Source organism: Parasteatoda tepidariorum, chromosome 9 (genome assembly GCF_043381705.1).
Source record: "Parasteatoda tepidariorum isolate YZ-2023 chromosome 9, CAS_Ptep_4.0, whole genome shotgun sequence".
NCBI lineage: Eukaryota > Metazoa > Arthropoda > Arachnida > Araneae > Theridiidae > Parasteatoda > Parasteatoda tepidariorum.
This window is the reverse complement of record NC_092212.1, coordinates 40,162,721-40,174,835: the sequence shown is the minus strand read 5'-3', so window position 1 is coordinate 40,174,835 and position 12,115 is coordinate 40,162,721. Positions and strand designations below refer to the sequence as shown.

Sequence of the window (12,115 nt, the reverse complement as noted above, 5' to 3'; positions counted from 1 at the left end):
TTTTTTTTTNTTTTTTTTTTTTTTTTTTTTTTTAACTTTAACTAACACTCTAAAAACCCTTGTTTCCGCGATGTCTCATACCCTTAGTGTCTGTTGCAAGGCTTTTATTTTTATGTGTGATTGCTAAATTTAGTATCTTTTTATTCCTTTTAAAAAAATTTGTTTTAGGGAACTATTCAGATTAAAAAAAATAAATTTGACAATCTAGAATGTTTTTAACTGCAAGGACCATTGGGAAAGCATATTTCTCAAGACAAATATTATGCTTAGTCAAGTTAAAGCTAGTTAAAAAATAATTTAAAACCAATATTTTTTTTCAAGAAATTATCATGCTGGATGTTATTAATTAGCCACAGCAATCTTTGTACATAAAAAAAACTTGAAAAATAAGATTATAGTGCATGCAAGCATTGCTAATACTCCATTCACTCCTTATTCCTAACAGAACACACCCTTAGGTGCTTTTGGAATAATTGAAAAGCCAAAAGTTAAATACTTAGTTAGCTTTTGTAGACATTGCTAGAGTTTTAACTTAATAAACAGATGTATTGAATCGAAACTGCAAGAAATTATTGCTATAACGAGTTGCGTATGCAACAAATTGTACCCACGATGAATGGTGCTAGAGACGAATCGACTTGACTCTGTCGTAACGATGTCTTAAATTTAAATAGACCACCCATAATTTCAGTAACATTCTAGGCAAATCGATTAGAATCGGTTTTCTGAATTTGTTTATGGCACAATTTTTAAAGGAGAAAATTAAAAAATTGTGCAAAAATATTTTGTTATAAAATCATTTTTTCGCCTTATTTCTGGAACAAATTCAGTAGGTTTAAAAAAATTACATAATAAAACTTGTTAACCTAAAAATAATTCTAAACAACATAATAATTTTCATTTAAATATGAATAAAATTTTTAAAAATGAAAGTGAAAATAAAAAAGAAAAAAAATGCTACAGTAACCAAACAAAATTATTAGGTTTTAATTTTATCCTAGTAGAATAGTTAACTAAAACTGTGTCAATATATTAAACAATTTCTTTATTGTCAAGAAACAAAAAATGATTATGTAGTGATCAAGGGTTAGTGAGCAAAGGGAGTAGGAAGCACAATTTTTTTTTCTTTTCAGAAGAAAAATACGAATGGTATAAAATAAACTGTGATGCTAAAGTAAGACTACAATATAAGATTAAATAAATATTTATTAAAAATAATAAATAGTAATCTATTGAAAAATATTACATTTGTTGTCAAAACTTTAAAAAGATGTAATTATCTTTCAAAAATAATTTGATATATTTAATACAATATTGTGTGCACATCGAGTAAAAAATAATTTCTATAAAAATTGAAAATAATCAGATTTAAACTCTTTTCTTCATAAATTGAATGAGCATTAAATATTAAAATTGAGATATTGATTAGAACATTTCAGGAAACATAATTAACTATTAAGACCACATTTAAGATCAATTTTAGAATCACTGTAAAAATTTAAATTATAAAGTACTTACATTTAGGATCACCATTAGTTGGTTAGTGCAAATGAAGGATTAAAAAGATCAAAAAAGGATTTATTAAATAAGTTACCACTTTAGAAACCACCAGTTCTCAGAAACCACCTTACAAGTTCTTCCTCACATAAACCAGTTTTTGAAAATTTTAATTAACTAAACATATCTATAAAAGAAAATATATTACAAGGAAATAAAAAGTGATTAGAAGAATGCCAAAATCAGAATAACAAATAAAATTTTTGGTTGAAGGAAAATTTACCACAAGCTTCTTGAGCAAATTCATTACATTCTTTTTTACTTCGATAAACTTCCAAACCTTAATGAAAAAATTATTTTTTACTCTAAAAATAGATTTTAAAACTGGTCATTACAAAACACTTTGTATACTAAACTGTGAAAAGTTAGACAATTAAGTTATTAATAATTGATTTCAATTACATAATTATCTGAATAAAATGCTGAAAAAACATAAAACACACGATTACTCAAAATATTTACATTCAAGGAAAAATCCAAGTTTATCTCTTTAGGGCCTGTTTTTCTGGAAAAAAAAGAGGAAATAATTTTGTTATATTTACTTTAATCTTTAAAGAAATTCAATTTTAGCAGTCACTATATATTTTTGAACATCAATAGTGTTTGAAAACAAGTACATATGAACAATAAATTGATAAAATACTAAAAGTAGGAAACCATTGAAAGGAAGTTTTTGCGATTTAATCTAGAATAGTAGTATTTACAATTGGAAATTTATTAAATGACTCTTTTTAAGAATTCGGTGAAGGGCTCTTCAAATAGTAAGGTTAAAGCCGAACACAGGGCAAGGGACTAAGTTTAATGCGGGCATTTTACAAAACAAAAATCTTATTTTCTTTTTGTGTAGAAATTTTAAGAAGCCTTTATTCATAAGTGTAGTTTTTAAAGGTATGTAAGGTTCAGTTTTCATGTCAGCTACATTTTTATCATGTAAGTTTTAGTTACACAAGCTTCAGTTTTCATTAAAAAAATAAGAAAAAAGAAAACTTTTGTATGGATTTAAGACTAGGCCCTAGAGCAAGTATCCCTCGTTTCTCCTCCTTGAGTATGATCTTCTAATATGAACTCGATTTCTACCTGGATTAAACCCTGGCATCTGACATAAATGTACTGATAAAAAATTTAAATACAGTTCAAATGCAAAGTATGATTTAAATTGCCTGTTATTTCAAATTTTATACCATTTTATTTCAAATTTGAATAATTGAAAATATAGGGAAGTTAAATGATTTTTCATATGGCACTAAAATTAGTGATGCCATCAATTTTCAAAAAATAATGCATTTCTCATAAATTAAAAACTCCTAACAGTTTACTTAAACATTTGAATAATTTTTAACAAAAATTCTCAAGCTCTTCCTTTGAACTTATTTTATTATTCAGGTTAACTTCCTAATTTTAATCAATTTGAAAAACATAACAATATTTTGAAATATTAAAACATAACATAAATAAATTAAGTTGTACTAAGTCACACCTTTCCAGTATTACAATGATTTTCACCAAACCAAAAAAAAAAATCTAGATTATTCATAAATAACTTGATTATATTATTAAAGATTTTAGACACCTCAAACATTCCTAGAACAGCTCTACTTGTTTTTTAACAAGATTCTCTAATACTTCAATTGCTTTTTCTGATTCCATAATTTGCTGGTAACTAGCATATCTCAAATGATTTGAGAGCCATAACAATAAGGTTTCAAAACGATTTAATACATGGCAGTTAAAGTTAGCCTCACCCCAGTTTTCAATCATTTCATGAATTTTAACTAAACTTCTTAAATTAACAACAGTTTTTAAAACAACCAATACATCAGGAGTTTGCTCATTTTCAAGAATGCGCTCGATTTTTCTGTTTATGCCACTGAAGACAGCTGGTATAATATAATCGGCATCGTAAGTTGTGTGAAGAAGGAATCTAATTTCACTAACCATTGTTCTAGTATCACAGCTTTGCAGGAGACAATTCTTAGCATTCATCAAATGATTCTTAAAGCGCAGGCTTTGATATATCGACTTTGAACATAAGGGACAATTAGGCCATTCAAAACACTCTAAACATTGCTCTATATGTTTGATTAACTCTTTCATTTCAATAACATGGTCACAATCCATCAACATAATGTAGCGGTCAACTTTTGGATTACCATTTTCAATGTCACTTTCATTACACACACGACATAAATATGGACATGGATCACCACACAACCCAATGCATTCATGCCCACATGGTAAGATTTGAGAGCAATTCATAGAACAGGGTTCTACAGTACATTTTTGATAGCAAAGTTTCGGACATTTAACATGGTCACAGCGTAATTGACATGGCAACTTACATTCAATGCATGGTCTGTAGCAGCTATTGATGCATCTGCTATTATTTGAATTAGCGTGAGGGCACACCAATCCACACTGTTCTTTACAGGGAGGGCAAGGACTGTTACAGTAGCCTTTACAAAGGTGACCACATGGAAGTTTTTGATCACATTTTGCAGTGCAAAGTGCATGAATTCCAAAATCTAAACAAAACCGGCAATAACCTTCACAAAGATGCCCACAATTCAGCATTATGCCACACAGTCGATTGCAATAAGACAGAAGATCACTTCCATCCAAATCTAAATTACACGCCACATCCACCGTGTGACCACAAGGTGAAATTAAAGGACGCTTCTCACGACAGATAATTTCACTTATTTTATCTTTTTTGAAACAAGGAACTTTACTCGTATGACCACATGGAAGTATAACTGTCTCCAAAGAAGGACAGTTATACTGAGTTATGTCCACGCAGCAAGCTACTGTGACCAGATGATTGCATGGTAATAATTTTTGCACCTCTTCAAGGCAAGTAAAACCTGTAATATTAACTGTTCTGGATTTGTGCCCACAAGGAAGAGTTATTGCATTCTTTTTTACTCTCTTACAAGGCTGGAAGCATAATCGGGGGCATATTCGATCTACATCGATGAATTTTTCACAAGGCAACTGACATTGATAAAGCTTGTGATCAGCATCAAAATTATGACATCTGTTTATGCAATTATGTCCACAAGGGAGTTTGAAGTTGCATTGTTGCTGGCAGCCTCGATGCATAAATTCAGAAATCTCAACTTCAGTTTGAACAGAGGTTTCAGTTCCATGTCGACTACATTGTAAAGGAATTTTATCCCCTATCATTCCTTGCTCTTGTAATTTGGGTAAAATTGCGCTCCAAAGAGGGCTTTTCTCGGCATACATTTTAAAGTTACCAAGACAGAACATGCCCATCTTTGCTCTAGACAGTGCAACACATACTCTATTGTTTTCTTTTAGAAACCCAATAACACCATTTCTGTTATTTCTAACAAATGACACTATAACGATATCATTTTCCTCACCTTGATAATTGTCAACAGTAGTTATTTTAACTTCTAAGTCGGCTTTAAAAAGGAAGTCTCGAATAAGGCTTACTTGAGCAGCATAAGTGGCAAGAATGGTTATTCGATCAAGAGAATACGACTGGACCTGGAAATACTTTGCCAATGCTACAGCAATTTCAGCTTCAAATTTATTAGAAGAACTTGTGCTAGAAGATCTTTCCGATTCTCTCTCAGCATGATCAAAAAAGAAGACGCTAGATTTCACACCATTAATTTCCTTATATTTATAAACACTTTCATCACTTTTCAACATTTCGTATAAATGATCATTAACTAAGAGATCAGCAATACACGGTTTCATACGATGTTGCGACACTAGAGTTGTATTAGGAACATTGTTCGTAAAAAGTCTTTCGAACATTGATATTTTTAAATTATATACTTCACTTAGTTCATGATCTGATGGCAGTGGCCTTAATTGTTTATGGTCACCAATTAGGATAAAGTGTTTAATGCTTGGTAAAAGAGCAGCTATTGTATGAGATTCAAGCACTTCAGCTGCTTCCTCTACAACTAAAATAGAGGGTTGGGCATAGTACAGCAATTCACGAAATTTTGCAGCACCAGTAGTTGTTACACCAACAATATGAGCACTTTTCAATACTTCAATTTTGAGAGAACTGTCAAAACCTTTACCACAATATGACTGTTTTAATTTTTTATACTCTTCTTTTTCTTCAACAATATTTTTTTTTAAAATTTCCATACAATTTTTTCGCCACAAATAAAAAAGTTCAAACCTGTTGGTTAGGTGCAAGGACCAGATATTTTCATGTTTCAGAGTAATATTTAAACTTTTCTCATTCATTTTATTGAAACGTTTTTCACATTCTTCATAAAGTTTTAATTTACGTGAACATCCTAACCACTCCATAATATTTTCTGTCAATTCACTGCAACGTGAAGAAGACTTTGACAATAATTCTTCTTTTTTGTTACTATCAATGATAGCCTGTAGTGCAGAACTTTCTAAATATTTGTTTTTACAGAAATCAAGCAACTCTATATCATTATTCAAATCCCGACATATGTCTTTTAAGGCAAAAAGTGCTGGATCATATTCACCACCATATCTAACATCGGGATTTAAAATATGAGGCATAAATTTCTGCATCCTCTTTATGATGGATTTTGCTATCTGATCTGTTATACGATTAGAATTGTCTTGTTCCATATAAAGCTTATGAGTCAAAACTATGTTATCCATAGTGTATGGTTTCATAATTGTACTTTTGCTTTGACTACCGAGTCTAACAATGTTTTCAACATTTTCTTTCAAAAGACCTTCAAGAAACTGATCAAGAGCATGGTTTGTCATACAGCAGATGATAATAGGAGTAAGATTAGTGTTTTTTAAAAGAGCTTTCACCATCTTCTTTCCCATGAATGTTTTTCCTGTGCCTGGTGGGCCTTGTATTATTGCTACTTTATTAGTCAAAGCTAATTTATAAGCTTCATACTGGTGTTCATCTAATTTTAAACTATCTGCTGATGGCCATTCATCATAAAGCAACGGATCAAATTTTTTGCACAAATCTTCATTCTTGTCCGGAATTTCACAGCCTTCAGAAGAATACTCACAATTTTCACAAAGGGAATACTTTCGACCTAATAAGCTATCAGGATCTCTCAAGTATTCAGGCGAAGCTTCACTACTTTCTAGAGAGACAAGATAATCAGACAAAGGAAAACTGCTCGGACTAAAGCTTTTTATAGCAGACAATACATGCTTATAGCATTCAAAATACGCATTTGGAACCACCATTAGATATTGAACATCTGCATACAATGAATCTTCATAGCGGTCATCTTCTAAAATGAGTTTTATAGTACATTTTTCACTTTTTCCGGTGGGAGCTTTCAACTCTTGGACAGATGCAAATATTACTTTATTAAACTTGTCTGGAGTTAGACAGACCATACTTCCAGGTAGTGAGAGAATAGAGTCTTTCCAATTGACCGCTTTGGATGAATAAACTTCGATTGTACAGCATATACCTTCAGGCTTATATTTCGCTGGACGTACCACAAGAACTTTATCATATTTTTGGGTCTCTGATCTAATGAGTGCTGTTTCATCCGAATTCAAACAATGCGCAACACATTCACGAAATGATCGAAGCATATCCTCTCTTGTAAGGCGAAAGTGAACTGCTAAATAGTGGTTAACACTTGAGTAAGGGCCATCAATAATATTTTGTGGTAAATCTGGAGTTTCACAATTTATTATATCATTTTCTCTAGGTACAATAGAGAGCTCTCGAAATTTACCCAATTCATCTAAATCCTCCAATGCAGGCTTAGGGTCATCAAATCTTTCGATTTTGTGTTTTAATATGTCAAACTGAGCTTTGATGTCTGCTAAGTTTTGCAACTTTCGAAGCCGCATCGTGTTAAAGTAGTTCTGTAGAGCCGGAAAAACATCATCTATAATTTCTCTACACTCACAATGCCTTAGTAATTTTTGCAAAATAATCAAATAGTTTGTGGTAAGTGTAACTAAATTGGTTGAATGTTTTTCTATTAAAAGTGTATTTATTGTGACATGGACATCAACAAAAATAAACTTTTTGCAATCCTTCAACATTTCAAGAAATTTCACAAGACTACCTTCCAGTCTATTTAAACTCACAGTGCAAACATTATAGATTATTTGAACGAGAGTTGCCATAATATCACAATCGATTTTACCATCTTGTTTCAAATATTCTTGATTTTGAAGAAATCTTTGAAACCCAAAATTTGTCCTGTTCAACTCATATAACAGTAGATCATTACGTTTGTTGCATGCTAAAATTAAAAGATCATTTTTTGTGATTCGACGAATCGGTCCTTTAGCTGCAGGGGCTTCCATAGCTTTTATATTTCAATACAATTCCTTTCTGAAAATTTAAAAAGCACAATTTATAATATTAAAATAAAACTAACAACAATGAAACAATTAATTAATATTTATGTACCAAATAAACTTCTTATTAATATGGCTGACTAAATTTAATTATATTTAAATTTAATCCATAATTTAAAGGAATGAGTTATGAATGAATGAAGGATTTAGTAAGCCAAAAAAAGTAAGTTTACTATAATCTAGAATTCATTGGGTTTTCAATCACAAGGGAAACTAGGGAAGTGTGACTCGCCAATTTTGAAATAAACTAGTGGGATGTATGCCTTATGAGGAATAATTTTAGAGGGCAACATTCGTTTCGGCCCATAGAAGGTCCTGTGAGAGATAAAAAATAATTCAGTATGTAGAAAAATTGGTATTTTATTACTTCAATGCAGACTATTAGCCATTGTAATTGTCTCATACTCTAATTAACTTGTAATTAATTGGTTAATTAATTAGCAAATTAATAAATTAAGCAGCAAATTAATTATTAATTGATTTGCAATTACATACTTCAATTAATTGGGAAAATTTTTTGGAAGGTTTTCTGAAAAACTACAGTTATATAAAATTTAGAAATCAATTTTGACAATAAATATGCATTATATAGTACGTGAAGGTACCACAAAATTAATTGGAGTATGAGATAATTACAATAACTAATAGTCTGCATTGAAGTATAAAATACCGATTTTTCTACATAAGGCATACATCCCCACTAGTTTATTTCAAAATTGGCGAGTCACACTTCCCTAGTATCCCTTGTCAGTCATATTTTACCAGTGTCCCAAAGACCCATGTTAATCAATCTATCAGTACAATTAAAAAAGTTTGTTAACTCAGAATGCAATGCATATTATGCTACCACTATACATATATTTCTTGGTATCATAATTCATTATTGCAGAGATGAAGTATTGGTTTGCGAAGAAGTATTTTTATTTTTAGAGGGTGCTGATTTTTAAGGGGTCTTAGGTCTCAAAATTTTGCAGGTGCCCCCCTCCTGAGCATAAGTTTGTTAACTCAAAATTTAATGCATATTATGTCACAATATTAAGTATGTTTATGTTTCATAATTCATTTTTGAAAAGTTGTATCATTTCAGTTGAAGAGATGATTTTTAAAGGCCCCTTAAACATTTTGCCGCTAGAGCGTAGTTTGTATAAATTAATAAGTCTATTTAACTCTGAATTTTAAGCTTATTATGTCATTATTGCAAATGTGTTTTTTTGTTTGTTTTATAATTCATCATTGCAAAGATAAAGTATAATTTTGCATAAAGATTTTTGCTATCTTTCTTCCCATTTTTTTTGACGGGCGGGGTGGTGGGGCTCTTGTAAAGGAGCCAACTTGGTTTAAAAGTTTAGCAGATGGACCCAGTTTGTACTTTCAAAAGTTTGTCACATCAGGAATTTATCCACATGCATTAGACTGAAGATGCGATTCCTTACCGTTATTTAAATTGTGACACATGTAGCTTCAGACTTATTCATCACATGAATTTTTTTTTTAAAACTATATAAATATTTTTATTGTTTTTTTTTTTGTTTTGTTCAAAAGGGCATAGGGTCTAAGGGCCTCACTTTTAAGGAAGGCCCACCACTTTGGTCTGGACCTGGGGGAGCCTGGTTTTAAATATGTTTTGCATTAGGTAGTAGAACGGAGACAAAATTTATCTTTTAAACATCAATGTCTTGAAATCCAGTGAATTCAAATCATGTTTAATTTTAAAACAGTGTGAAAATGAATCTGGATTTCTGTTTTAATTATTGCGTTGAATACGAGTCAGGATATTTGATTTTTAATACACGTAAGTATGGATCTGAATAACTGATTTTAAATCACATGATTACTAATTTCAATGTGTTATTTTTTAATTAAAAAAAAAAATCATGTGAAAACAAGTCATGTTTGATTTTTAAAACACGTGAAAACTAACTACAATGTTACATTTTAGAATTGAGTGAATATGAATCGCGATGTTTAGGTTAGTTGCAGGCATATGAACTACAATGCTTTATTTATATCTAAAATTCGTTCGTTGTGGTACTTGAATATTATGCACCGTGTCATGATTTGCTGATACACTGAGAATAAAAGTGAATCTGAAGCATTAAATTTTGCCCATAAACTAGGGGTGCACAACCTTTTTGAGAGAAGGGCCACATGCACAGCAAATTGACCAATGAAGGGCCACATGCCAAAGTATTTAGACAGGCATATTGACAGCAATTGTAGGCAATAATTGTTATATAAACATCATTTTTCTAGGCACTAAATTCTTTTTGTCAGTTAACCTTGTAATAAATATCTTTGCATAAAAATAAATACTTTTAAATGTTTAAAATTAGAAACTGGAAAACTTAAGGATAAAAAAAAAAAAAAAAAAAAAAAAAAAAAAAAAAAAAAAAAAAAAAAACAGAATCAAAATCAATTTATCAGATAAAATTCGAAACAATTTTTTAAAGTTAAAATTTAAAGATATACAAATCATTTCCCAGCATATGATCAAAAATGATAACTAATAAGTACATTTTCAAGAAAAGGTAAAATGCAGATAAATAAAACCCTAATAGGGTCAATATCAGGGATCTGTCTAGATTTTTCTGAGAGGTACCTATTTTATGAAAATTTAGACACAATTTGTGAAAATTAAAAATTATATTACAAAATCAACACAAAAATATGGATTTATCATTTCTTACGAGATACAACAATAACATTTTAGGAAAAAGTATTTTGTGAAACTACCGTTTTCCTTAACATTGAATTTGTAAAGGTACGGCTAAACGGTAGTAAATTTGGCCTGGACAGAGCCCTGATAATAACATATGAATCTGAAAATTGGAGTTAATCCAACAAATAGGAAAACATATTAAGTAATTTTGAAAGTTGAATATGAAAATAATACTTGGAGGAAAAGATACAATCATGAAATAGAAAAATTAGTTGAATGAAAATACATCATAACATTTATCAAAGTCAACAAAATACAGTGGATAAGACATGCCAAAAGAATGATAGAAACAGACATGTCTTATAAAATCATGATAGGAAAGTTATATAAGAATAGGAAAAGAAGATCAAAATTAAGATGGCTAGAATCAGGTTGAGGAACACTTGAAAAAAATGAAGATAAAATTTTTTAAAAAAGAAATCTGGAGAGAAAGTAGAACTCAATTTTAGAGAAAGGGTTGTTGAGTTGCAAAAGAAGAATGCTTATATTTAGGATTATCTGAATTATTTTGATTGTCTTAGTCTAACCTACCCAATCTACTATTTTCAATGTACCTACGTAACCCATGTTCTGGGTTTTACAAAAGATCTAAACTTGCATTTTTTTAGACACCTAATTTAAAAGGCGAAGCAGTAATGACCAAAAAGATACTTAAGATTTATAAATTTCAACTTGTTGAAATAAAAATAGCTCACTTAAACAGAGCCACGTGATCCCCGATTTATTCAAAGGATTTGTAGCAATAGTGATGCAACATGGTGATATAAAATACCAACAATAGTTAACAGCATTAAAATAATTGAGCCGGGTTCAATATCCTCTTCTCTATATATTTATATAAAAAATAGATGACGAAAGCTTGTTTTAAGGTCATAAATCTTTAAAAAAAATAGGAAAGTTACTTCTTTTAAAAAAAATATATACATTGGTATTGAATTACACATATCATAATTATATATTAGTTAGGAAAATTATTTAATTATTATGGTTTTAAAGAGATTAAAAATCAAACCACATTTACATTGAGCATATTAGAATTGTAATTTTTTAAACCAATATTATAAATTACATGAGAGTTAAATTAAATCAAGATAAAATACAAATATATAAACATTGATGCTTTAAGATCTTCTTTCCTACTATAAATTTTATCTCACTTTTTTTACTAACTTTTCAGATGAATTAAATAACTCAAAATAAATACAGTAGACTACTTTGCCTAGAATATTTTAATCTAAATCTAATACTTACTTTGTAATACGTAAGGTATAACACTTAGTTTTAATAAATTGCAAAACTATGTAACTTTAAAATTCACAAACTGAAACTAGTGGGAAATTCCCTGCATTTGTTTTGTTGCCACTTATAGAAAAATCACATAAATATTTTTCATCATACAAAGAGAGTTCTCAATAAACGCACTGTCTTGAATGCCCGCCTGTTTTATAACCCTAGACTTTGGCGATCAGCTGAAATAGGTGATTGCCAAACTAATTCTATCGCCAA

General features: G+C 30.0%; 1 protein-coding gene across 1 annotated transcript; it reads right to left on the bottom strand.

Moving 5' to 3' along the window:
• Positions 1-1,188: 1,188 nt before the first annotated feature.
• Positions 1,189-12,075, bottom strand: LOC107448273 (NFX1-type zinc finger-containing protein 1). Its single transcript, XM_043056468.2, has 2 exons — positions 11,861-12,075; positions 1,189-7,864 (listed from the first exon to the last, which is right to left on the bottom strand). Exon 2 carries the CDS (start codon positions 7,834-7,836, stop codon positions 3,139-3,141), a length of 4,698 nt encoding a protein of 1,565 aa, XP_042912402.1. The 5' UTR covers positions 7,837-7,864; positions 11,861-12,075; the 3' UTR covers positions 1,189-3,138.
• Positions 12,076-12,115: the final 40 nt, after the last annotated feature.

Bases quoted from the DNA above. Each gene is read 5' to 3' on its own strand.
- LOC107448273 (XM_043056468.2), bottom strand. From the start codon at position 7,836: ATGGAAGCCCCTGCAGCTAAAGGACCGATTCGTCGAATCACAAAAAAT.